At 46.0% G+C, this 26,903-nt stretch overlaps 4 protein-coding genes across 4 annotated transcripts in view; all 4 read left to right on the forward strand.

Annotated features, from left to right (window-relative positions):
• Positions 1–371, forward strand: part of slc4a11 (solute carrier family 4 member 11) — a 30,646-nt gene extending 30,275 nt beyond the window's left edge. The window contains exon 20 of the mRNA XM_083683822.1: positions 1–371. This exon is cut by the window's left edge and continues 2,144 nt beyond it. The gene's annotated coding sequence lies outside the window, so the exon portion shown is untranslated.
• Positions 372–954: 583 nt separating this feature from the next.
• On the forward strand, positions 955–5,494 carry rpia (ribose 5-phosphate isomerase A (ribose 5-phosphate epimerase)). Its single transcript, XM_083683196.1, has 9 exons — positions 955–1,202; positions 2,004–2,064; positions 2,358–2,413; positions 2,536–2,595; positions 2,838–2,902; positions 3,015–3,083; positions 3,230–3,371; positions 4,014–4,113; positions 4,261–5,494. Exons 1-9 carry the CDS (start codon positions 996–998, stop codon positions 4,356–4,358), a joined length of 858 nt encoding a protein of 285 aa, XP_083539322.1. The 5' UTR covers positions 955–995; the 3' UTR covers positions 4,359–5,494.
• Positions 5,495–6,897: 1,403 nt separating this feature from the next.
• Positions 6,898–14,706, forward strand: LOC310814188 (eukaryotic translation initiation factor 2-alpha kinase 3-like; the record flags this gene model as incomplete). The annotated part of the gene is made up of 3 exons (XM_083683488.1): positions 6,898–7,319; positions 13,771–13,900; positions 14,650–14,706. The coding sequence occupies exons 1-3, from the start codon at positions 7,027–7,029 to the stop codon at positions 14,704–14,706; spliced, it is 480 nt and encodes a 159-aa protein (XP_083539614.1). The 5' UTR covers positions 6,898–7,026.
• Positions 14,707–17,739: 3,033 nt separating this feature from the next.
• Positions 17,740–26,232, forward strand: LOC310814367 (eukaryotic translation initiation factor 2-alpha kinase 3-like; the record flags this gene model as incomplete). Its single annotated transcript, XM_083683749.1, has 15 exons — positions 17,740–17,919; positions 18,080–18,210; positions 18,497–18,746; positions 18,874–19,042; positions 19,387–19,521; positions 19,670–19,792; positions 19,928–20,154; positions 20,274–20,386; positions 21,246–21,368; positions 21,497–21,646; positions 21,812–22,574; positions 22,710–22,883; positions 23,072–23,173; positions 23,388–23,450; positions 23,709–26,232. 15 exons carry the CDS (start codon positions 17,740–17,742, stop codon positions 23,886–23,888), a joined length of 2,883 nt encoding a protein of 960 aa, XP_083539875.1. The 3' UTR covers positions 23,889–26,232.
• Between the last annotated feature and the right edge of the window lie 671 nt (positions 26,233–26,903).

A 26,903-nucleotide genomic window follows, 5' to 3' on the forward strand; every position in this document is an offset into this window, starting at 1 on the left:
CTCATTCCAATTGCAGTGAATTCCTCTCCTCTCAGACATCTGATTCCTAAAACAAAGTTATAATCTGTTTGTGAAACCCCCAAATTGAATTTGTTGAAATTATGTACTGTGGTGTTTTATTCTTATTTCATATACTTTTTCTAATCATGAATGTATAATGTGTGGATTTTTATATAGCACATATAAAATAATTTAGGTGTTACAGATCAGTAATTTTGTCAAAAAGATCAGCTATATTTGTAAGCTGTAATATGTAAAAAATAAGAAAAATGTTTATCAAGCAGAATGTGTTGGTTTACTATGGTATATACTGTACACTGAAAAAAATGAATATTTCAAGCTGTTTGCCAAATAAAGAGTATAGTGCTGTACAGTAATTGGTAAAGTATGTTGTGTTGTTTTTGCGATTAATTACAAAAAATGTTTTAGCATATGGGTGCTATGAATAAATTGTATGTATGTTCACTTCACGCCAAATGCTCACTACCTGCACTTAAAAGACATGCACCAAATGATCACTTGCCCCTTGATCCCAGGCATAAATTATTAGTCGGTAGGATGACTATTAAGGTAGGATGATGCCTTACGTTAGCCTATACAGACACCTGTTCTATTCCATTGTCAAGGCATATGAACAAAACCAGAGTGGTATATTATTCTAATAGTAGTATAACATACGACTCTGAGCAAAACGACTTAATTTCTCATTCGTTTCTAAATTTCTAAACAGTTTGCAACAGTTTAGGGATATTGAACAGTACGCTGTAGTGACGTAAGGTAGGCCTGACTGTGCGTGTACCTGTGCACGGCCTCACAGATCTCCAAGTCATGTGTTCAAATGTTATTGGAGTGACAAGTCTATAAACACTATTCACTATTCATAAACAGCACGTACACGCTCACACCGGAGAACATACCACGAATCTACCACGCACTTAGTTTTAGCAACACCTTGGTGCTTACCACTTGAAGGAGTCTTGTCGTTCGTCCTGTCAATGGGCAGGGTTATGAGACTACGGAGGTGGATCGGTTACACCCTCGCAGCTGGGCACTATTCCGCCGCGTCAAAGGGGAGTCATTTCCCCCCCAATTTAGGACCAGAGAGACACGTGCGTCTGTTGAGGAGTAACAGCAACTTGGTGATCATGGCAGAAGAGGCGAAAAAACTTGCAGGCTATGCTGCAGTGGATAACCATGTACAGGTACGAGTACCAAACAGTTAGCTCACTAGAACCCTTCTCCATAGCAAAATAGAAGACATTCTTACGTCAGGGGGTATGATTTGATCTATCATGGGTGAGGGATGAGGTGTGTGAGTAAATACCATGCGCATGCTGCTGCAAGCAAGTTGGCTAGCTAGCTAACTAGCTACTAGCACTTTGCCATGAGTTGGCTAGGTGATAACATCAGCAACCCAGTGCAGTTGTGCGAAAAAGCTTATCTTAAATGATCAATGTTTGATCACTTAACTAACTTACTTGTATGACCTAGCTGAGCTAGCTACATTATATTTGAAAGATGCCAACCAGCTAGGACAACATGATACCGTTATGATCATAGCCGCCTGGGTTACGTTATTTCAAGTAGAGTAGAGAGTGAAGTACAGACAGTGAAGTTTAACTTTTGCAGCTCATGTTAATACTGCAGTTTAAGCCACCTGGATGATCGAAGCTGGCTAATTGTAGAGTTAAACCTAGTGATCACTCCAAACTGGACAGCTGAAATTAGAAATGTAACTCCGCCGTTATAGATGGTCTAGGTTATTCTCATAACAATATTGCACTACACTGTAGCCAATGAAGGTGAACTAATTCAACACTAATTCAACTGTTGTCAATTTTGCTAAAGTGTACAGTCATTTGTCTAGTCTACTAATCTAAATGTACAGTGCTTGTATTTCAAGCATATTTCCCACCCTATCTCTGTCTCCCAGAAAGTGCAATGGTCATATAGAATTGTGTGTGGTTATGTCAGTTTCAGCCTTCTTTTGTCCACCCTCACAGAACAACCAGGTTGTTGGGGTGGGCAGTGGCTCCACCATCGTCTATGCTGTGGACAGACTAGGTGAGTGTATACAGTATGGTCTGGTCGCACAACGTCGTCTGGTTGGACGCTCACTGAGTATCATGGATGTCGCTTTGGATAAAAATTTATATATATATATGCCATTTAGCTGACGCTTTTATCCAAAGCGACTTACATTGCAGTGAGTGCATACATTTCAGTATATATGGTCCCAGCAGGAATCAAACCCACAACCTAGCGTTGTTAGCGCCACGCTCTACCAACTGAGCCACAGAGGACCAGGCGTCTGCTAAATGCCATGAATGTAAAATAAATGATGTGGTTTGTTCCAGCGGAGAGAGTTCGTCAGGAGAAGCTCAACATCGTGTGTGTCCCCACCTCCTTCCAGGTTAGTGTGTCACTTTGAGACCTCGCTGTTTAGCGAGACACCAGCAGACAAGATTGGAACTGAAGTTGCCATTGATGAAGGAGTCAGTCATGTGATCCTTTTCCCTCTTTGTCCTCCTCCAGGCTCGTCAGCTGATCCTGCAACATGGTCTCACTCTCTCTGATCTGGACAGACACCCAGAGGTATAGTACAAACAATGTGCTTTTTTTTGTTACTTATTCTGGATAGCTTCACCAGTTTTTGATTTATTTTCGAAATTCATATTTGTTACTTCTCTACTCCTGCATGTTATCCAAAGTTCACAGCTGGTTCAGTAGCTATTATATCAAAAGCTTCCTCTGTGAACTTGTTATTCTCAGCAGTGTTCTATGTCCTACTGTTCGCTGTTATGATAAGTTGTATCTGTGGATCCCCCACCTCCCAGCTGGACGTAGCGATTGATGGGGCAGATGAAGTGGACGCAGCCCTCACATTGATCAAGGGGGGAGGGTAAGCATGTTATTTTCCTCCCTATCTTCCCGAGATAACAGGACTAATGCACGCTCACCCACTCCTTATGCTCACTGTGTTACGCTCATTCTTCTCTCCCCCTCGCTGATAGTGGCTGTCTGACGCAGGAGAAGATAGTGGCTGGCTGTGCCAAACACTTCATAGTCATCGCTGACTACAGGTGTGTGTGTGTGTGTGTGTGTGTGTACGTACGTACGTACACTTGTAATTGTATTCTAATGGTTCTGCCTTTAAGGTAAAAGTTAAATCAGTGCCCTCACTTTCGACTACTTACTACTACGTACTTCTCCTCTCCTAACTACACAGGAAAGACTCCAAGACCTTGGGCCAACAGTGGAAAAAGGGGGTCCCTATTGAGGTTATCCCCATGGCGTACGTGCCTGTCTCCAGGACGATAGCAAAGCTCTTCGGTGGGGAGGCTGTCCTGAGGATGGCCGTCAGTAAAGCTGTGAGTGGAAGAACCTACATCCATGATTCCCCTTTGACCCCCCCACATACCATCACCACCGTACTATTCTTTGGCATCCAGGGTTCACACAAGTGTCCTTAACTCTCTTCTCCACAACTGAAAATTGACAGTGGAAGATTCTTCTTGCCTTTTTGTTCCATGCCTTTGTTCTTCCCTTTGTCCTTGACTATGTTCTGTGTGTTGATTTATATTGTATACTGTACAATTCGTTCCCAGACACTTCCGCCCATTATGTGTGGAAGGTCTGGTGGAAAAATGCGTCAGACATTGCCTTAGTTTACCCAATACAAAGATCGGGAACAACTTCTGACTCATAACCATTGGCTTTACCTTGCGTCTCCCACAGCACTTCCCCAGTGCTTGCACCCCACACATTTCTGATTTCACGCCGTCGTGTTTTGCTTTAATCAAATAATGACAACTAAATTCACTCCCACAAATGCCAGGTTTGAGTCGTTGTTATTCCAGGCTTATATGCGCTCTGTGCAATAGCCAGGGGATGAGATTATGTGAATTGCTTCAACCACAACAATAACAAAGTCTTAATAAGTATCTGTTTAAAGCTATAGTATGTGAGTAAGATGACAGCAGCCTCATTGGCTGTCCTCTTCTGCCTCACAGGGCCCTGTTGTGACAGACAACAGCAACTTCATCTTGGACTGGAAGTTTGAGAGTGCCCAGAATTGGAAGGAGGTCAACACGGCCATCAAGATGATCCCTGGTGAGTAGTCCGGTCAGATCGTCCTGATTGACTCCCATGCACGCTTTACTGCTCTCATCATATGTAAAGACATGAGAATTTCAGACTTCGTAAATCCTGTGATGGAGGAAATGCCTGCTCTTACAATCTCTTGTAATATCCCCTCAGGTGTGGTGGATACAGGGCTCTTTGTGGGTATGGCAGAAAGGGCCTACTTTGGGATGGAGGATGGTAGCGTACTGATCCGGGACCCCCCTATCAACTGAGGAGTCCCCCACACCCTCCTTACGATTCACCTTCTGAGCCACAAGTGCCATATATATTATATTCTCCATGGACTCTGCACGATCAAACAGACATTTCCCCCCCACCTACTTTCTACCTTGCACTCAGCCCAAATATGGAAAAAAGGAATGTAAGAGGAGCCAGCGCTTGATGTTACAAACCCCAGGGCCCTGTTTGTTCTGTCTGTAAAATAACGTTGTCTAGATATTATTCCAAACATGCTGTCTTGCAGTGTATGAGTTGTGTTTTTGCATTGCTACACAACAATGTCTGTGGACCTGTATTTGATGGTTTTCACTTTGTCTGTAGTCACACCGTGTTTTATGTAAATGTAGGGGTTGCTCTCGACTCAGTTTTGGGAATATGGAATGACATGTTAATTCCCATCAGTTCTGTCTCTCTCTGCCACTCTCACCATGAATAGCTCTAATATGTCTTAAATAATGTCATTGTCTCCAAAAAATCATGCATTGACTAGTGTTGCTAAATGGGTGAAGAAACTAAAGTGCTTGGGAAATCTGTGTGGTTTCCCTTCTTCAGAAAAACAGAGATCCCCATTTGTATTGTCAACACCACAACTACTTGTCAGTAGGGTTGAAGTCCAGAGTCCAAAGACAGAGCATGTCTTGGCTGTCTGAGGGTTTGCCTTTCTTGTCTTTCATAACACACTGTTAGTACATTTATATTGTCTGTATGTATATGTGTATTTTGACAGTGTTGGTTGTTTTCTTGGTGCCTTTTTCGTGTCTTGCATGACATTTCCTTTCATTGCTCAAGCCACCTCCGAAAGCCTTGTACCATGATCTTACCAAATTCAAAAGGTGCAGATGAAGTAACATTTCTCAACGCAGGGTTAACTTCAAGAATGTGTTTAAAGGGGGTCCTCCTGGTTTCACTTTAAACACTTTGAGAGGGATGTCATTGTACAATACCAGCTATGATTTCCAACTGCAACTGACCCTATTTGGGTCACTTATTTCGATTATGTTAAATAGTTTTGCACCAGCCTTTCTTAAACATTCTTTCTATACCAATACTACTGTGATTATTATTTTCTGAGAGCTGTAAGGTACTGTGTATTACAGCCACATTTAATACAGGACCAAACCAACATCAATATGACTACTGTTTGTTTTATTGACTTTGTCTTGATTGTGATGCTATGACAATTATTTTCTCCATGTTCACCTCAATGAACCAAAGAAGTTGTGTTTATCATCTTAGAAATGACAAGTATGTGCAGGGAATGTAAACTCTTAAGAGGCTGTTAATGGCAACATGAATGAAGCTGCAATTATGCCTACATTGTTTTTGAGATTCTGAACATTGCATAAAGGTATCTCTGATGTATGTTTACTTCAGAAAATGTGTTTTTACTGTTCCCATATGAGTCTTCCTGAAATATGTATTTACTTCCACCAGGGGACGCCATGTTGCCAGAATACTTACAGATCCAGAGGGTGATACATTTTGATTTGCATCTTCTTTTGCAGAACCAACAATGATACCCTCCCTGGATTTGGGAATGGTTGTGGAATGAAGTGAAAAACGTGTATACTATTTGAATTAAGTTATGGGTAGGAGACTCGTAAACAGTGCCTCCTGTATGCACAGCAAGTTTGTACAATGGTTTTACTTGTATCAATATGATAAAGTGGATGATTCACAAGCATATTTTAGGTTCACATGAATATCATATAAAATTAATCTGTCAGTTGTTTTGACTTAAAGTACGCATTTTCTAGTCCAGTTATGGTTATTGTATTGACTAGACGTTTGTTTCCTTGCTTGCTGCACTGAATACTTTTGGATAAAGGGCTGTCCTCCGCTCAGCTGATTGGGTTTATCCACTGAGTTTATCACCTTGAAAAGTTCGGAAAGCTTGTCACAGCTCCGGAACAGGAAATATTGTGCGGCCACGTTGACGTTTCTATCGCCTCTCCGCAAATCCGCCTACTTAAATGCCACCGTAGCAACGGCTATGATTGACAGGTTATAATATCGAATCGAGGGCCTCCATTTGTTTCGCGGTTGTGTGAAGTAACCAATGGCTTCCTATTGGTTTTGAATAGTCTTTCAATTGGACGAACGACGACTATTTTAACCAACGACATTTTGACTACAGGACACGCCACCAGGGAGTTTTTGACGTCACCATTTGATTTCCCTTGTGGTGGCTCCGATGGCGCATGCTCACCACATACAAGGATTTGACAGACAGACGATTGTCCAATGGTAGTCAGTGTTTGGGGGGCGGACATGTCTTAAAAAACATTATTTGAGTGCCAAACGTGTCGTGCAATCGAGTATTGCTTAGTACACGAGTTGTTTTGATTGACGGTGTATTGTCCAATCAGGTTTCTTCGCATGATAATTTCTTTACAGTTGCAATTCATCCGTCCAATCCTTGTGTGGAAACGGGGTGGGTTTAGCGTTACTAAGGCAAGTCTCGAGTCAAGTATAAAGGGAATAATATGGTGCCCTGGTGGCTGTTTATGTTTACCTAAAAGAAAGGAATTGGAAGGGCATCGGAGAACCAGCCTTAGTTCATTTAGATTAACCTGTACATACCTGTACATTTTGTACTTTTTAGATTTGCACTAGCATTGGCATGTAAATCGCATATTTACTAATGTGCCAATCTTTCAAATGGAAAAGGGGCTTCACTTTGGAAACGTGAGCATTTCCCTGGTGCTCCTGTTGTTGCTGAAAGCCTTGACTGGAACCTCTCAAACTCAGAGCTCCACCGCCGGGAGGGAGCCCGAATCCGCCACCCTGGGCTCAGAGACGTCCGAAGAACATGGTGCAGGAGTTATGGAGCGGGGCTTGGAAAGTGTCGGCGCCCCGGTTGTCGGAGACGTAACAGTGGAAGACGAGAACGGGGCTACGGTGGAGGGTGAAGAGTTGCATGGTGAAAGTGACGGAAATATCAAACCGACAAGGTAAGCATCCCTTTATAAACACAACACACCACATTGCAACTGACAGTAAGATGTTCAACTTCACTCGAAAACACAAACAAACAGCCCTCTCTCAAGGTTGGCTGCGTAAATCCGCTAGCCCAACTTTGTGCGCAAACAACAAATGAACAGCTCTTTCCCAAGTGTGTGCTCTGATTGTACGGTAGTTGACAGTCCATTTCACTCTACAGGGGCTCTTGGCTCTGTTTGGTGATGCTTATTACTTGGTACACAATGTTCGAAAGATTTTGGCAGTGAACAGTGAAGTGTACTCCAGTACCCGACTTGCAATGCTCCTGTCCATTGCACCAGCCGAGGCGGCGTGAGAGCTGTCACTAAACGGGCTGCACGCGTTTCTCCTATCGGAGTTCCATTCTACCTGCACTTGTGGGCCCAGCCCAGCTGACCTTATTCAACTTTACTTGCGCTTGACAGGGCAACACTTGAAAAACAACCTGAGATATCTGCTCTTTATCTTGCATGTCGTCCGAAAGCAAAATCAATGACAGAACAACAAAAGTTACAGCAAAAGTTCGTGTGTGTTCATGTTTTGAATTGTGAGGGTTGACAGGTTGCCATTTACCTGTAAGATGCAACAGTGAATTCCCAGCTGAATGATGGAGAGCAGCATGCTTGGTTTAATGACATCTATTTCATTTAGTAGACAATACAATCTAGTAGATTATTCTCATTCCCTGAGGAGGTGAAGCTGCCATATGTCAACACATTTTGTGAATCTGAATCATTTGTTCCATTTTTTGACATTGTTGAGTCAGTGTCCTGGACCATTAGAGAAGTCAGTATTCTCTTAGGGCAGAAGGGCAGACTGAGTCAGCTGTGAGGGTAAATATGCATCTCAAAGATCAGGGCAAAAAGTTCAGAAATTGTACTGTGACTGAATGTATTATTAAATTAGCCCTTTATTTAACCAGAGAAGATACATTAAGATTTTCATCAGTTTTACAAGTGAGCCTTGAACAAAAAGGCAGCGTACACAAAGTTATACAGACAACACAGCATACAACATATACTAATTGCTTGGTTAAAACAACAGTGCAGAGCGCAGACAGGAACTTAAAAGAGCTGAATGGGCATCCTCAGTAGTGATGGGATGTATCGATGCAGCAGGATCTAGTAGGTAAATGAGAAGACCGAGCTTTCAGTAACAGAGGTTTGTGCCAAGCACTCGAGGTTATTAAACTCAAGCAGACTGACATAAAACATGATATCAACAAGAAGAATACAGCATAACCACACTGTGACAAGGTGAATCACATCGAAACTGCCCACACAATGTTATAATCAAGCTGCAAGGAAGTCTAAATCATTGCGCGCAGCCATGTAGAATATTCGCTTATTTGACGCTTGCACTTTGAAACATCCCCTCAGCTGCTGCCGAAGCGAGCCATAGGGTCACATACTGCATTTGGTCACACCCATACAAACTCTCTCTCTCTCTCTCTCTCTCTCGCTCGCTGTCTTTCTGTTTGACTCTGACCAACTTCTGTAGTCTAGAGCACAGCATAAACTATTGTTGACTTGGAGAGTTAAGCAGAAACAAATCCAGTCAGACACGACACACTTGTCTGCCAACGTTTTGTTTAGTTTGTAGATGCACATTTGTAACATTAATGATGAACACGTTATCAAGTACACCTCAGTTGTCATCGATAGATCGGCAAGAGTCGTGTCACTTTGTCTTTGACTGGGGCGGGGGTCATGCACCAAAACTAGCACGAGAGGGGAGCCCCCCCCCCCCACACACACACACACACACACATGCGTGTGCTTAATTTAACAGATCACCGACACAGCAGTGGTGAGAATAAGACCTGCCATCACACCTGGAAGTTTTATTTTCCCCTTAATTCCCTGAATGTGGATTGCTTTACATTGGCTTAGACTTACACATGCTCAAATATTATTGTTGGGTTGAGTTTTCTTGTATGCACTATTGACCAGTAGATGAATCAGTTCTTGACTTCCAGGAGCAAACAACTGGATAGGCTACTCAGAGTTCAGGGACAAGACACGGAAGCACTTTGGGCTGCATTATGAAAAGAATACAGTCAAAATCACATGTAATAAAGTACTGAACCGACCAACTCATGACCTTGTGAAATGTTAGTCACTGCTGTTGGATTCCAAGTTAAACATGAGGCATGAGACGTTATGATAACAGAACAACACTCCGCTTCTGAAAACCGCCAAGGCAGAAATGTCCTTGCGGACCAACGAGACAATAATTCAAATCACTGTCTGAGGATTTATGTTATTTTGCTATGATTTAAATTGCCTAGTTGTCTGGTTTCTTTGAGCACCTCTAGTGTCTCTGACTGTCTTTCAAGTCTAAAAATATCTTGGATGTTCACTACGGTCTCCAGTCTCTGAGCAACTTGCCTTTTTTTCAACAGACGGGAGTCGTCTCACCATTTACTTGGGAGTAGTATTGTTGTGGCAGCTTGTTGTTTACATCTGAACAGTGTGCGAAGCTGGTGTGATGGTCCTGCTGGTTTGATGTTTCTGCCAGATAGTACTCCACTGGGACCTCAGGACCTGAGGGAGTGCTTAGAGGTGATGGCTGCTGCCTTGCCTAAACCCCCTCACCCCCCACCCTGAGGGCTAACAGCAACACCTCTGTGGGCTGTCACTAGCCGGCTGGCTCCCACAGCCTACTGCTTAGCAACAGCCAATCAGCCGGGCTGAGTTGGGCGACTTGTTGGCCAATTACATTGGAGGAAGGGGGGAGTGCTCAGAATTTGAGTTGGCCGCGTCGGTCTGAAGGGAGAGGGAGCGTAAAGAGTGTGGGAGTGGGAAGGAGGAGAGCATTTTGGTGGGTAGGGGAGAGTTCATGTCCTTGTTTTTTTTTTTTTTTTTTTTTACTAGATAGGTCTGTAACCAGGGAAAGGTTGTCAGTTTTATAAATAGAACTCCTGTCCCCAAAAACGATGTAGTAGAGTAAAGAAAGGCGCAGCTCTTGTTTCTCCTCATTCCCACTCCTGTATGACTACATTAATCAAGAAAACTTGCATTGTATGATTTTTTTTAAAAAGTTGTAAAGATCAGTTAGTTAACATTTTTAATTTAATTTTAGCACCTGCACACTAACAATCTTTTACATTATTTACCTGATGATAACTTTGACCACCTGATGAAAATATTAGGGTACTGTAGTATGGATGAGCTCTCTCTCTCCTCCTCATTCTCCAAGACTCACAGTTCTGGTAGCACTTGAAGCAGTAATGGTATAGAGGTAGCAGGTCTTATTGACTGATTTGTTGTAGTGGTTAATGTGTTGCTCATTGATTGTATTATAAAACACTACCATTGTATTTGTATTACATTTATGTATGAACTCATTGCTGTGGACACACCCTGCAGCACTGCAGCATTGGGTGGGGTTGAGGGGAAAGGTGGGGTACTGGGAGAGAGAGGGAGGGAGGGAGGGAGGGAGGAAGGAATGAAAACAGAGGGAAGGAGATCGACTGTCAGTAGGACCATGTTGCCCTGTTGTACTGTAGATGGTTCCTCACTGCTTAGCAACAACAAATCAGCCACCCAGATGAAGACCCCGCGCTGGCCAATTGGTGGGCAGGAGAGTGGCGCCACTCGGTTTGGATTTTGCCCCATATGAGATGGTACAGCACAGAGAGGAGGTGGTAGGAGGGATGCAGGTGAAGTTCTGTGATGTTGGTGTATACCTTTCTAGCGTCGCCCTATCCCTGTTAGTGCTTGTCTACAGTAGTAATCCAGATCAATATATGCTCTGCGATCATAGGTCAATGTTTGAGAATGGGGGGGTGGGGTGTGGGGGGGGGGGGATTTTAGAGCAGGCTTGTCATTGTGCCACGTAACATCCTGTACAGTATCTGCTTCCCTAACCCCGTGTTTGACCAAACCCTGTGTTTGACTAAATCAGCCTGTGATTCCTATTTTTCCCCCCTCCTAAAAACCCCCCCAAAAACAGTGGCGTAGCCTGTCATCCATGAGACCCTTTACAGGACCTTGCCTATGGCATCTTACCCTTCTCACTTTGTTAGCTCGCGACAGTGTCGAGGTTATTGACCATATGTGTAACCTAACCTATGTTGTGTATAAGGAAACCTAGTTTCCAGTGTAGGCAGCGCCAGCAGAGCAGAGCCGGTTTCTGTCCCTGTGTTGCTAGTGCGGCCTGCCTGCAGGGTGCGGCGCTGCAACCATAACTTTCCCCCACGTGCTCCCCATGCTCCTATATTTTCATTCTGCCTGTGAGAGGCTGTGTGGCGGGCAGAGCAGCAGCACCACTCCAGCCTCGAGTGTGTCACCAGGGCTGCTCGCTGTTGCATGGTTACAGGCAGCCGCTCACACCTATTGGATTGGATGGTGTGGAGATGCTCCTCCATTGGCTGAGCGAGGAGGGTAACCGCGCTCTGATTGGCTTTTGCTGGAGGTACGGCGCTCTGATTGGTCCGGATGCGTGATTCGTGCACCTTGGAGACTCTGCCTGTGTAAACATCCTGATTCTCTTTTTTCAATGGAGCGTGTTTACCACGAGCTCTTGTCTGGTGTGCACACTTGACTCTGAGTCTCTCTAAGGAGCTGCGTTTCTGTGGAGAGAGAGTATGGTAATTGGCCCCCTGCTTTGCCAGACACTTTGTAATGGAACACTCAAATAGCACTATTGTGACACTTTGACGTCGTTACAGGGTGGAATGTGGTAGAATGTAAACATGGCTCATTCTGTCTACTGTCGATTCCGCGCTCTCTGAAACAAAACATATGCTCAATCCGGAAGACTGTCTGAATGCATCATACTCCGCATTAGCCGCTATAGCTAATCTCTTGAGTTAGCGTGAATGTGAGATGGCTCAAGGCATGTATTTGACATGTAAAATAAATAGCTTCAAACTCTTAACAAGCTAAAGCTCAGTTTTGTTATTATTGTATTGTTCTATTTTTGTAGGATGTTTTCCCCCACCCTATCTCTCCATGTCTATCACTTTGTTACTTTAGTTATGAGTTTAAGTGCCATCCTTTCTTCAGAGTACAAAGAGCTCGAGAGTCCTTTGATCTCCCTCTCTGCTATGAAACTCCTTTCTCTTCTCTCTGAAGTTGAACTCAAGACTCTCTACTTCTCCTTCAGTTGTGCATTCACAGCATGACTTGGAGGTGGGGCCAGTGCTGCCATCCAGCACAGCTTCCTCCCTCTCGGAGTTCCTACTGCTTAGCAACAACCAATCAGCCTAAAATTTTTGGCAGAGCTTTGCAGCCAATCGCGAGCGTGAAACTTGTCTTTTGCGCGCTTCTCTTTTATTGGTGGCTGAGAGGAAAAACAATGTTTTTCTTTCTCCGTAGCTCCTGTGTAGACATAGTGAGTAATACTGATAACAGAGAGTGGATTTCGAGGATTTTGATATGAACTTGTTTTTGCTCAAGAAGAGACCAGGCTCTACATTGCCATAAAACAATCCTGTGTGTTGTATAAAGTTATCACTCTGGACTAAATAAGGCTACCCAGGGGTACTTAGTGGGGAGGGACTCTGGTCCACTCTGTGTTGTAGTCAGTGCAAACGGTACGCTGAATGAACCGAGTGGTAACCCCGGAGCCACCGCTGTGAGGGTGTGAATGGACGGGGATAACAAAGGCCAAGAGCATGACAAGGTGTTTGTGCATGACAGAGTACAGTGTCCCCCCCCCCCCCTCTCCTGTCTGTTTTGTAGGGCACACATACCAGAGACCTGTAAGTGCCTAACAAGCAATGCGGCAATGGAAGCCTGGAGAAGGAATGTGATGAAGGGTGGGTCTAGTGTCGCTCAGACCAAACGAGCTACTGAATGAGCTTGGCCATGGAGAGAACTGTTCCTTTCTTCACGGCCTCCAAAGGTTATCTACGTCTTTTTTTGTAGTCGTGCTATATGAAATATGCCCCAGGTGTTCAACTACCTGTTGTGCCCCTCCTGATAGGTTGCCATGTGTTCAGCTCTATGATTGGCTGGTGTCAGGTGGTCTAGTTTCATTTCTCATGGCACAGGTGTGCTGCAGCAGGGGCAGGTGGCCATGCATACTAAACGGAGGGAGGGAGGGAGGGAGGGAGGGAGGCAGGCAGTGAGGGAGGGAGGCAGGCAGGCAGTGAGGCAGGCAGGCAGTGAGGGAGGGAGGCAGGCAGTGAGTGAGGGAGGGAGGGAGGCAGGCAGGCAGGCAGTGAGGGAGGCAGGCAGGCAGGCAGTGAGGGAGGGAGGCAGGCAGTGAGGGAGGGAGGGAGGGAGGCAGGCAGGCAGGCAGTGAGGGAGGGAGGCAGGCAGTGAGGGAGGGAGGGAGGGAGGCAGTGAGTCCCATCACTCACACAGGTCTCTCAGAGTTCCAGAGATCGTGTTACAGTCCATAGAGATGTGTTGCTAGGAAAGCATTGATTCCTGCATAAAACCAACTGTGGTCACTCTGCTCCTTCCCCAGGTCCCTGGTGATCATCAGCACCCTGGACGGACGCATCTCTGCCCTGGACCCCAACAACCAGGGCCGTAAGCAGTGGGACCTGGACGTGGGCTCAGGCTCCCTGGTATCCTCCAGCCTCAGCAAGCCGGAGGTACAACACTACTCTGTCTGCAGACACACAACATTGGGACTGATGGGGAATGAGGAGGTGGTAGTTGGCTTGGTTGGACCAAGATGTTAGTTTTTGTAGACTAGAAGACAAACTTTCTCCCCCCCACACACACACACACACACACACAGTCACTCCCATATAACGTCAACAATATCCCACTGTAATGGGTCAGCCAAGTTTTTGGATCATGAATACTTGTTTTGTACATACACACACACACACACACACACACAGTCCCTCCCATATAACGTCAACAACATCTCCCACTGTAATGGGTCAGCCAAGGTTTTGGATCATGAATACTTGTTTTGTACATACACACACACACACACACACACACACACACACACACACACAGACGTGCATACACCCCCACAAACACTGAGGGCGGGAGTGTAGCCTACAGGATTATCTGCAGCCTTTTGTGATTTACACACAGACTGGCCTCACACATACACACACACACACACACAAGCCTGCACCCACGCAGAAACTGTTGAAAGGGTAGAAAGTGAAGAGTGGCCTGAAGCTAGACCAGTGTGCTGCTCTTTTTTTTAATGTGTACTTTAAAGAATACTGAGCATACACACTGTAGGAGGTCTGGAGTACGGTTGAGCCTCAGGGTTACTGATATGATGTAAAGGCTAACCGCCTGGATGCCTGGTAACCCAGCTCTAATCTGACTGGTAAGGCACCAAGGAGGATGTTGTTTGTGTGTGTTGGTGCAGTGGGAGAGGGGCATGGAGGGGCTTCGCTATGACTTTGGCAGTGTGTTGTTGGTGTGAAAGTGCTGTGATGCTCAAACCTTCCTCACTCCTTCTCCAAACCCCACAGCTCCCTCCCCCCCCCCCACCCTCCATCCCATCCCTCCTCCGCCCTCCCCCCATCCCATCCCTCCTCCGCCCTCCCCCCATCCCATCCCTCCTCCTGTATCTACCTCCTCTATCATCCCCCTGCCCAATGGCTTGTGACAGCGAGCTGCTGACACTGTTTTCCTGGGATGCTGTGAGGCTCTGTGGACATGTCTACTTTATTTTCACCTGTTAGCTTTCATTTGGGTGATGTAGCGGAACGAGGGAAGTGTGTCTTGTCTGTTTTGAATCTCTGTGTGTGTGTATGGTCTATTGTGTGTGTGCATGTGCACGTGTGTGTGTGTGTGTGTGTACCTCCTACTGCCTTGTCTCGTCTGATCGCTGTAACCTGGAATGCCTGACTGCAGGGGACGGAGCCCTGCTATTGGCTCTGAGCCTTAGCTACCCCCCCCCCTTTCCTCACCCCCGCCCCCCCCCTCCTGCTCCCCACCCCAAGCGCTTAGCAACCAGACGGTTTGATTGGCGCAACCTGGTCCCTCAGACACCAGTCTGCTCAGTGATTAGGGGAGTCTGCCCCTATGCCATTGGCTGGCCCTGCTGCGCTGTGAGGGAGCCGTCACCTATTGGATCGCATGGAATGTGTGTAGAGGGAGAGAGGGACAGGAGAGGCATAAACAGCATTGTCTGCAGAAAAGAGCTGTCACTTCAAAAGGGGCAAGTTGAAGGGGGAAGTAGAGAGGGTTGGAGAGAGGTGCCAATATGGAGTGAGTCATGCTGGGGGAGGGACAAGAGGGGTGGGGGAGGGACGAGAGGGCAGCAGGAGGGGGGAGGGAGAGGGATATGTGATTAGAATGAGGTAATGCTTCAGCCAAGGGATGATGTCATCCCAAAACAAAATCCCCCCCCCCCCCCCCCCCCCCCCCCCAAACACACATACATTTACACACACAAATTCTCCCATCACCTCTGTGATGTTTTTGCGTTGTGAATGAATGTCTGTAGAATGTATTCAGAATGACAAGTGTGTGATGTCACTAGCGGTATAATTCCATTAGTATGCAGATTGCTCGAAGGCTTAGGCGATTAAAGGAAGAAAAACAAAATCGCTCCTTTGGCTGACTGTTAGTGTTTTTGGTTTTTCATCTTGATCTCATTCTGCTTTCCAGCACTATCAGTCTGTGACCGTTAAGTGGAGCAGGGCACATGTGGGCCAGCGGCGTACAAGGGGGCTGTGAGGGGCTAATGCTGTTTGACAGAGTAACTTGAGCGAAGTCATCTTCCCAGGGGTCAGTGGGGACAAAGGGAGTCCCCCACATCCCCGAGCCCCCTCCATGCTTCCCCATACCTTCACCGGCCTCCTCTAACCTCCAGGGTGTCCGTAATCTGTCAAAATAATGTCATTTGACCTACTACTGGATCCTAATGAACACAACAAAGTGAATCTGTAATAAGATGTGAAAACCAAGCCTTTGTCTTGTTTTCCTAGCTAGGAGGAGGAGTTAAGATGAAAAAGAATGTCAATTAGCCCACTAACCCTTGAACATAAAGGAGAGCTGAGAGCCTGACAGAGGAGCAATTCTTTTGTGAAAAAAAAAAAAAAAGAACTGTGGTAAAGTTTGCAATTTGTTCTTAAAGTGGAGGTGTGTGAGCGCTGGGCAGGGCAGACGTGTGGTTGTCTGATGCAGTAATTAATCAAGCCTATGCGGTAATCGATGAAGTGTAGCCCTGTGAGTGTGTCTGTCTGGTTGAACAGTGGGCCAGATCACAGGCAGGGATTAAGGCATCAGCAGAGACCAGAGCAGAAGGATGAGTCATCGGCTCAGAGATCTCCCCTTCTAAACCTCTTACCCCCTGCAGCATGGTGTGATGTGGACAGGTCTTCAACCCCCTCCATCCTCCCCTGCTAAATATATCCTCCTCATCTGTCCCAGTCTGAAAAGATGACATCACCTCTGCTCTGGCTGCGTTGTAAATCATTCTATCACGAGGTCCCCAATCTCTATTCCTGGCCAAAGCGGCCCATCTCACACTCCATTGGTTTAGAACTCTGGTCAGAATGGGATTAAACAAAACACTCAGTGGGTTGTTTATGATGTCATCCCTCCCCCCTGCACAGCACACTGAATCTGTGGGGGTCAGCTGAGCACACTCATCCAGATTTGGGTTAGGCCTAATACTGTATAAACATCTTAGTTAGGGCTGAGTATTGTCAAGGACCTCACGGTACGATGCGTGTCGCGATACATGGGTCAAGATACGATGCTATTGTGCTACAATACATTGCAATACTCTATTACAATACTATATTTACTGAAAATTTCAAATGTAAATGAAAATTCAGCCTACTGCGTTGTGTGCCTCACTTTAGTATTATGTGCAGTATGTATACTGTTTACAACATTATTGTAACAAATCCTCTGTGGTCCTCTGTGGCTCAGTTGGTAGACCATGGCGCTAACAACGCTTAGGTTGGGGGTTCGTTTCCAGCTGGGACCATATATACTGAAAAATTTATGCATTCACTGCAATTTAAGTCGTTTTGGATAAAAGCGTCAGCTGAATGGCATATTATCTATATTAAATAAACCCAAAAAGTAAAACACAAAACGAGTGGCGATGCTAGGGCAGTATTGTGAAAGATAATGTGTAGTGATAATGGGTTGTGTTGATTTTTATTGCACAGGCCCAGTCTTAGTTGTGTTATGGTTCTCGTTGGTGTAATGGTTCTAGTGTGTGGATTTAGTCCAAGTGTGGGGGTGTAGGTTTATGTGTGTGTGTGTGTGTGGGTGGATGTATGTCAAGCACACCAGTGAGTATGTGGGTGTTTTGGATTTGTAAGTAAGGGCCACTTAGTGAGTTTATCAGTGAAACTGTATCAATTCAACATTACAGTGGAAAAGTACTTGACAGTACGCATTACAGGCAGGTTTCTCAGTTATTTAGATGTACAGTTACTAATTCCCCTCCTGTTGTTTGTATTCCTCCTCCAAGGTGTTTGGCAGCAAGATGTTCATCCCGTCTCTGGATGGAGCCCTATTCCAGTGGAACCGGGACAGGGAGAGTATGGAGGCAGTGCCTTTCAATGTGGAGTCCCTCCTGGAGTCGTCCTACCGTATCGGAGAGGACACGGTTCTAGTGGGGGGCAAGTCCCTCACCACCTACGGCTTGGGGGCCTACAGCGGCAAGGTCAGTGTGCAAGGCTCTCGTCCAATCCAAAGCGGCCTTAACTGTGTCACAAACTCTCGAAGTAAACACCTCCTCCTTGTGATGGATCATTAAATCTCTCTCTCTCTCTCTCTCTCTCTCTCTCCCCCCCGTCCTGTCCTGTCCTATGTGTGTGTCTCAGCTACGGTATATCTGCTCTTCAGTGGGCTGTAGCCGCTGGGGGGAGGAGGAGACTGAGCCAGAGGATGTCCTGCTGCTGCAGAGGACCCAGAAGACTGTGCGCGCTGTCCGGCCTCGCTCTGGCTTGGAGAAGTGAGTCTTTGCTATCACGACAACGACTACACCTACTACTACGACACCTACTACTACTACTACTACTACTACTACTACGACTACTACACCTACTACTACACTTACTACTATTACTACGACTACTACACCTACTACACTTACTACTACTACTACTACTCAAAATTCCAACCTCAAGATTTCCCAACATACAACCTCCCAACCTAGCACCTATCATTGGTACATGGTAAGAGATGTTTATTTGAGCTAATACCGTCCTGACTCTCTCTCTCTCTCTCTCTCTCTCTAGGTGGAACTTCAGTGTGGGGAACTTTGAGCTGAAGTTTGTTTCTGACAAGCAGCCAGGGATGAACTTCCTGGAGGGGGAGATGGCGAGCGGCGACGTGTGGAAGGAGGAGCGCCGTGACAACCAGCGCATCATCGAGGAACCTGACACGCACACAGAGACGCCTGACCTCGTCATCAAGGTCTCCGTCCCTGACTGGAAGGTCATGGCCTTCAGCAGCAAGTCGGAGGGACAGCTGGTGTGGGAACATCAGGTAGGAATCATCATGTAGCACCTCACCCCTTAACTTTTGTCCTTATTCTCCCACCCACAACTCCACCTAACCCTGACCTTTCCAACCTACCCCTCACACTGAACGCTGTCATTTCTTGTTTCTCTAGTTCTGCACCCCCATAGCCTCGGCCTGGCTGGTGGGCGGGGGCAAAGTGACGCCGATAAGTCTGTTTGATGACACCCCCAACCAGGGCCGTCCTGAGGCAGAGGAGGAGGAGGAGGAGGACATCATGGAGGAGGCCAGGGGAGCCACTGGGGAGTCGAGCGTCTATCTGGGTAAATACTCAGGATACACATTCACTAGGGAGAGGTTTTTTCATGTGTAGACATCAGTTGATGGGTTTAACCACGAGAAAGATGTGCTCTCTGAAGATGTCTACATGCTCTGGAAGGTCAACGTCTTTTTTCAGTTGACAAATTAAACCGAAAAACGTTGCAATTGGGCGCTATGGGAATGCATTTTTCATATCCTGTGGGAGAACACCACATCCGCATTGCCCTGATCTATTTATAGGCACATGTCCTATTTCTTCCTGTAGCTGTGTGTATAGTCTATGCTATGCGTCTATAGTGTCCTGAGTGAGTTTGTGGTATTTAAGACGGTGCTTTCTGGTTCTCAGGGATGTTTCAGGGGCAGCTTTATCTCCAATCCTCAGTCAGGATCTCTGAGAAGTTCCCGACCAAAGCCCTGAGTGGCCACAGCTCAGACAAGGATGTGATCCTTCTACCCGTCGTCAAATACAAACCCCTCATCCGTAAGTGCCTTGCTACTGTACCAGTGCTTTCAACACTGCCGTCACATGCTTTGCCTCAAGCCTCCCATTTCCTGGGTTGTTGTTTGTTTATTCAACGTAAACTCTAGATGCATGTAAGTGTTGTTTTTAAGCAATATGTCTCATGCAGATTCTCCCTCCCGGACGCCGGCGCTGGTTGGCTCTGAGGAGTTTGACAAGTGTCTGAACAACGACAAGTTCTCCTATGACGAGTACAGCAACGGTGCGGTGTCTGTCCTGCAGTACCCCTATGGTAGGAATCCTGTGTTTGAAAATGACCTTGAAATATAAATATTACAATACAGATATTTATTGTTTTGACTTTGACTTTATCTTAGACATTGACATTATCGACCTCTCTCTCTCTCTCTCTCTCTCCTCTCCGTAGACAACGGGTACTACTTCCCCTACACTGAGCGTTACCGGGGTAGGCGGGAGGTGGCGGTGGTGAGCCTGCCGAAGGAGAACAGGAAGTTGGAGGAGAAGCGCAGGAAGGACCCTGTGCTCCTGCTGCCCTGGTGGAAGGAGATCCTGGGTACCATCGTATTCTGCATTGCTGCCACCACCTACATCGTCCGCAAGTTCTTCCACCCGCCAGCTGTCACATACGTACGGGTAAGGCCCTGTTTTATCAACTTCACACACCATAACCCACAAGGGGAGCTAGCGGCGTTTTTAAAAAAATGTAGCTGGTTGTTTATGGATTTTCACATAGTTTTTCTCCTCTTCCCCAGCAACGCAAGGAGTCTGAGACGCAGTGCCAGACAGACAGCAAGTTTGACCTTGAGGTTTTGGAACCCAAAGAGGTGGTTGTCATGGAGACACGCTCCAGCGAATACGTGTCCAGGTATGGTGTTAACGCAGACCCGACAACTGATTCTCTTCTTGGCAGCCCATCCTTAACAACTTCCTTAGCAACATCCCATCACGAGCAGTTGTAGTCACCACATGAAAGTCTCCTGATGCAGGGTGTAGCTACAGAAATGATACTGTTACCATGGTGACCACTGGTCTTCCTGGCGATCTAGATAAGGTTATATTTAAATAATAAAATGTTAGGCGTTGTTTCATATGATTGGATAACAGCTGTTTGGAGTGAAATGTCTGACCCTCTGCCCTTCCTGCCAGCCCCTCCCTATTCTCCACCCCTTGCCTGTAGCATCTGCCATGGAAAGGGGTTTCACATTACAATACTCAGCACCTGTTTTTAAATCAGACAATGTTTACACAATCAGCAGAATTTATTGGCTGCTACAGACCTCAGAGCGATCAATAGATCACGTTTACATGCATGAGCTTAGGTAAACCACAAGAAAAACACATACATACGCATGTGGTCTGTGGCGTTGTTTTTCACATCACTCAAGACCCAGACACGCACGCACACACACACACACACAAACCCCCCCCCCCCCCTCTCAGACAGAAAATATCCTCATAACATTCCAAACACACACCCTCTCCACCCTGCACTGCACCCTGGCAGTGCCACAGTAGAGAGAACAGGAGCAGCTGATGAGTTGGGATCATAAAAAGGCAGAGATGTGGAATGAGGTCTTGCATGAATACATATCCACACCACAAACCCTCCGGGAGCAATAACAGGGATGCCTGTGGGAAGGGTGTGGAGTCCCACATGTAACACTGTACAGCTGCAAAGAGGGGGACCTCATGTGTGCTAATACTGTCTGCCTGTCTTCTACCAGGTACCTGACTGACTTTGAGCCGGTGCAGTGTCTGGGCCGCGGCGGGTTTGGCGTTGTGTTTGAGGCCCGCAACAAAGTGGACGACTGTAACTATGCCATCAAGAGAATCCGCCTGCCCAACAGGTACACACTGCTCAAATACTCCCTTGTACTGTAGGACCAAGAGATGGTTATGTACCTGTGTCTCTGTCCCCTATACGTGCCTGTGCAGTAGCTGTTACTGACCCTGGTGTATGATTGCCTGGTCTCAGGGAACTGGCCCGTGAGAAGGTGATGAGGGAGGTGAAGGCCCTGGCCAAGCTGGAGCACCCTGGCATCATCCGCTACTTTAACGCCTGGCAGGAAAGCCCACCTGAGGGCTGGCAGGAGGAGATGGACCAGAGGTGGCTCAAAGATGCAAGGTATGTTAGTAATACCAGCGCAATGATACTAGCACTGGCTGAGGGACGTCGCGTAGTCCCCATGCTAGTAATAGTTATTTTGAGTGATTCCCTCACAGCCTATTGATATGATGGACAGCAGGTACAGTAGGATTATGGGGATAATCATTCCCTTCTCTCTTTCAGCACCACGGATTGGCCACTGAGCTTCCCTGACCACATGGAGGCGCTGTCTGTCAAAGTCCCTGTGTCCAGCCCTGTGTCGTCTGTGTCCGTGTCTGGGCCTGGAGGGGACGGGATGAGCGTTTCTTCTGTGGATGACCAGGCCATGCTGTCCACCTCCGCTGGCGGGGCTCTGGGCTACGGTGACGGCCCTGGCCTCCACATCCCCTTTTTGCTGGGGCAGGACAGCTTGATGTCCGAGCAGGACAGCCAGCCGGACCCCGAGGCCTCAGACACCCCTCACTCCTTTGAGCTCTGCCCCCCTCGCGGCCCCAGTGACTGCACCTCCTCCTCCTTCGATATCGTGTTTGAGGACTCGGGCTGTGACCGGGATGCAGGTGCAGATGCAGAAGCAGACGCAGATGCAGACACTGCATCCAGGGTGGCCAGTCCCCGCACAATGACTGAGAGGGCCAGCTCCTCCTCCTCCCGCACTAGAGGAGTGGAGCCTGTCCCGCTCTCCTCCTCTCCCCCACGCCCCACCACCCTCTGCCTGGCCGCCAGCCCCTCCCGCACCCCCCAGCCCACCCAGCGGCCCCAGCCCTCGCCCAAGGTCTACCTGTACATCCAGATGCAGCTGTGCCGCAAGGAGAACCTGAAGGACTGGATGGCCCAGCGCTGCTTGCCGGAGCAGAGGGAGCACAGCCAGTGTCTGGACATCTTCCTGCAGATCACTGAGGCCGTCGACTTCCTCCACAGCAAGGGACTCATGCACAGGGACCTCAAGGTGAGGAAATATACATGCACACACATGAGATGGTGTGTGTGTGACAGTTCACTGTGTGTGATAGTGAAGCCACCCGCCCACCCCGTATGGACTGTAAATTATGTTTTTTTTTCTTGTTTTTTTTTCTCCCTCCAGCCCTCCAACATCTTCTTCACAGTGGATGATGTGGTGAAGGTGGGGGACTTTGGGCTGGTGACAGCCATGGACCAGGAGGAGGATGAAGATGAGCCTGGTGCCCTGACGCCCATGCCCGTCTACCCCCGCCACACGGGCCAAGTTGGCACCAAGCTCTATATGAGCCCTGAACAGGCAAGAGAGCACACATGACAATCTCTGTTCATTTCATTTTGACCCCTTTTTAATGATTATAGTTATTATAGCGTAGGTATTGAAACTTGAATTGTGTGTTTCAGAGCAATAAACTCTTATCATAAGCTATATGTCTATAAGGACAATAGAGGTCTAATAGAGGTCTGTATCTCCCTTCTGCTCTACAGCTCTCTGGAAATTCCTATTCGCACAAAGTGGACATCTACTCTCTGGGCTTGATTCTGTTTGAGCTGCTGTGTCCTTTCCGCACCCAGATGGAGAGAGTGCGGGTGAGTAGACAAAAACAGGGACGGGCGCTAAGATGTTCTGATGTCTCTTGGGTAGCTGTAAACACGAAGACTAGGCTATTCTTGTCAGACTTGTTCTTGGAAGTGCACAGACTGGTTTTATAATGGTTTAAAAGTATGAATCTCTCTCAGAACAATAGACAGTAAGTGGTTGTTTTGTGACATTTTTATAATAGTTTGTCACCGTCTTCCTCAGACTCTGACTGAAGTACGGGCGCTGCAGTTTCCTGCTGTATTCTCCAAAAACAACGTTCAGGAGGTGAGTGTCTGCTGCCACCTAGTGACCAAAAGGGAGATTTATTTTTGCAAAACGCTTTATATTATATGTAACGTGACCACCAGAACTGAAAATCATAATATGAAAAATGCTCTTGAAATTGTTTACGTTATATGATTAAAATATACATTGTATGATCATTTGATTGTCATCTTACTATAAATCATACAATACTGAACAGTAGTACCAGTTCTACACAAGAAAAAGGCTTAGATGTGTTTTCCTCTCCCCTGTGTGTAGTTGGGCATGGTGCGGAGTATGCTGTCGTGGAGCCCCAGTGAGAGGCCTGAGGCGGCTGAGATTACAGAGACTCCCCTATTCCAGGAGCTGGAGGTGCCCTTCAGGCCAGCCCTGAGACAACGTTCACGCACCTACAGCGCCTCCTCCACAGGACGCCCCACCCGCCAGTCTACAGCCTAACGACGACAACACAGACAACCCCTCTAAACACACAGACACACAGCCAGTCACCTTCCTACCAACACCCCCCTCCACCCCACCCCACCCCCCTTGCGTGCCAGTTTATCTTGATCTCCCATTCTCTCCACTCCACCCAGACGCCTATGAAGAGCATTTACCTAAGAATACCAATACACCCTCAGTACTTTCTCCAGAGGTGCTCAGCCTAAGACTAGTCTAATACCTAAGAGATCAACCCCCTCTCTACACATTCACATTCACACGCGCGCCCCCCCCCCCCCCCCCCCAGAAATACGTACCATCCAATTGACCTGTCAAGACCTGAACTGAACCTCTCTCTTCCATGTTTTCAAATATCTATTCCATCCTCAGCCAGTGTTTGTTCACTCAGTCTCTTCGCCCTGCCACACCATACCCACACCCGAAGGACACTCAACAAAGGGGCCTTTACCTTACATATATTGTCCTATACAACATGTAACTACTGGTATTGTACTACCCAACATGCCTGATTTGGGAGACCAAAAAAGAACTTTTTCTGCTTGTTTTGAATGAGGAGGAAGTAATGTATTTCTTAAAGGGTTTATGAATGCATCGGATATCGGACCTGCCTTTGGACTGGAGACCTTGTCCCCACTTGAATGAATACTGAGGTGCTGGTTCATGTTTTTACTGCATGTCTCTTTATAAGAAGCTGAGGGGTATGTTTGGTGTCTAAAGCCAGTACCTGGGCCCAAGGTTTTTCCTTTACTGTAAATCTATACAGCTTTGTTAAGGTTGAGATTATGGAAGAAAAAAAAACTTGATCTCCCCCACAGCTTTTGTAAATAACTGAGAGAGTATCCTGTCTTTGTATGTTGATTCAACGGGTAAGCTTGATCAATCCTGTACATACCGCAAGGCGCCATTGCTTTGTAAATGGCATTGTCCCGTGGCTGCTGTATGATGGCATCATGATTTCTGGGAGGGATAACTGGACGAGATGATAGCTGAATTTTGTAGTCAGCTGAATGTGTCATGTTATCTCTGTACTTTAGCCCAGGGGGATACGGTCACATCTCACTTTATTGCAAACACACATCACCTGCTTTTTAGTAGAAGTGAACCACCAACCATGCAACAATAGCTTGGACCACACTCCTTTTGGAGTATGGTGGTCTTGTCATACAGTATGTGATCTGCATACTTTAAGCAAAACATTTTTTATCCCCATGATTTGGGAGTCACACAAAGTTCCTTTTGCTGAACACTGCTAATTGTAATGTACTATAGTTATTGATTGTACTTTTTCTAATGATTTTTTGAAAAGGTTTTTGATATATTGCAATTCTACAGGCTTTTTTGATTACTGTAAAGTTTCTTTTTCTCACTGATGCAGGTAGTCAAGCTAACGTTTGACCACGTAACTGTACATCCCAAGTGATAGAACCCCTCCAAATGATACTGCCCTTGTCGTTGCATTAATTGTATCTTGTATGCTGTTGTTTGAGGCTGAGATTGGATGCGCTGTACCAGGTCAACAGCTTTTCAGGCTAATATGAATGGATATCCAAGAGGTTGTGTTGAGCAGTGATGAAATTTGACTTCATCAAGATCACCAACTTCTTCAGATAAATAGCACCTTCCATAAACCGAACTGGGTTCACATGGTCAAAATGTATCAGGTTAGAGCTCTGATTGTGTTGTGATCTTTAGCCTTTGACCTACAGTATAGCAAAAGGGATTGTTTGTTTATTTGTTTTCATGAATGTTTTTGTGAAGGAGTTATGGTACACTGACTTTCTGCCTTTTGATTTAATGTTTCCGTCTCAAAATCATATCATCGAACATCAACAGTATCTGATAAAGCTTCAGAATATTTTTCAGTTAGCTAAACACGTAGATTTTAAGTTAATTTTCTCATTATTTAGACTAGCCACAACATTATGGGTAGTACTGTCACCTGCTTTTACAGAAGTTCTAGAGGTTTTGTGTTTTTGGTTCTGTTAATCCGGGATCTAAGTATGAGCACCACTTGTTCAACAATGCATTGTTTGATTTAACACAGGCTCTATTGTCTGTCTGTCTCCTCCGTCCTCCCCTGGATGTTCAGTTCTGCACCTCTGATGCCTCTCCCCTGGTGTGTAGTTGTGTGTCTTGGTGCACAATCTGTTCTCTGTCCATCTGGCAATGTACATATGTTTATTTGTTTTATTTATGTTTAATGCTGAAATCAATCCGTTTTGGGTTGGTGGTACATATATATATAAATATATGAATGCACTTCATCCAATGGAGTGCGTTGAAATATGATGACTTCTTACAAGTCTAAATTTAATAAATGTTCTATTACATTTGTACAGTTTTGTGTGTTTGGTGTGCATTTTATTCATATGCCACTGCCTTGGAGTGGCAGATTGTATTGTTATTTCAGAATTGGAGGGCATGAAATCAAAAACATGGTTTAATTCCTTATCAAGATGATGCAGCTGTCAAGAGGGAGCTAAATGTAGAAATGTATCTCTCCTCAAAAAGAAACCAACCACTAGAGACCAACAATCACAGGATGTCATGACAAGTTCCTTTAATTCATAGTGCCTCCTCACCACACAAAGACTGGTGCATTACATTCTTGTTGTTAGGAGGAATTATTTAATAGTTACTAAATACACACACAAGAGCATTGGTTAGCAGTGAATATGTTGGATAAATCAAGACCACATTTTGAACCCTTGTAAGTATGGTCACCAACTAGTAGTGCATCCCCAGGCCACAGCATGGTGCTGTTTGAGTTTCACGTCAGACCACACCTGACTTCTTCTGACAGACGAATGTCATGTACGGTATATCTCCAAAGGCCTACTGTATAATGCTATATAGATTATTTTCACCTGAGGAGAAATATAGTATTTGAATCAAATTAATTGCTAAAACTGAATTAGAAATATCTATAAAATATCGTATGTTCTGGTAAGGTGTTTGGTTAAAATTAAATAAGTCACATCAAAAACAAAGCTTGGTGGTTTCATTCCATAA

Source organism: Argentina silus (assembly GCF_951799395.1).
Source record: "Argentina silus genome assembly, chromosome: 13".
In the NCBI taxonomy this organism is placed as follows: Eukaryota; Metazoa; Chordata; class Actinopteri; order Argentiniformes; family Argentinidae; genus Argentina; species Argentina silus.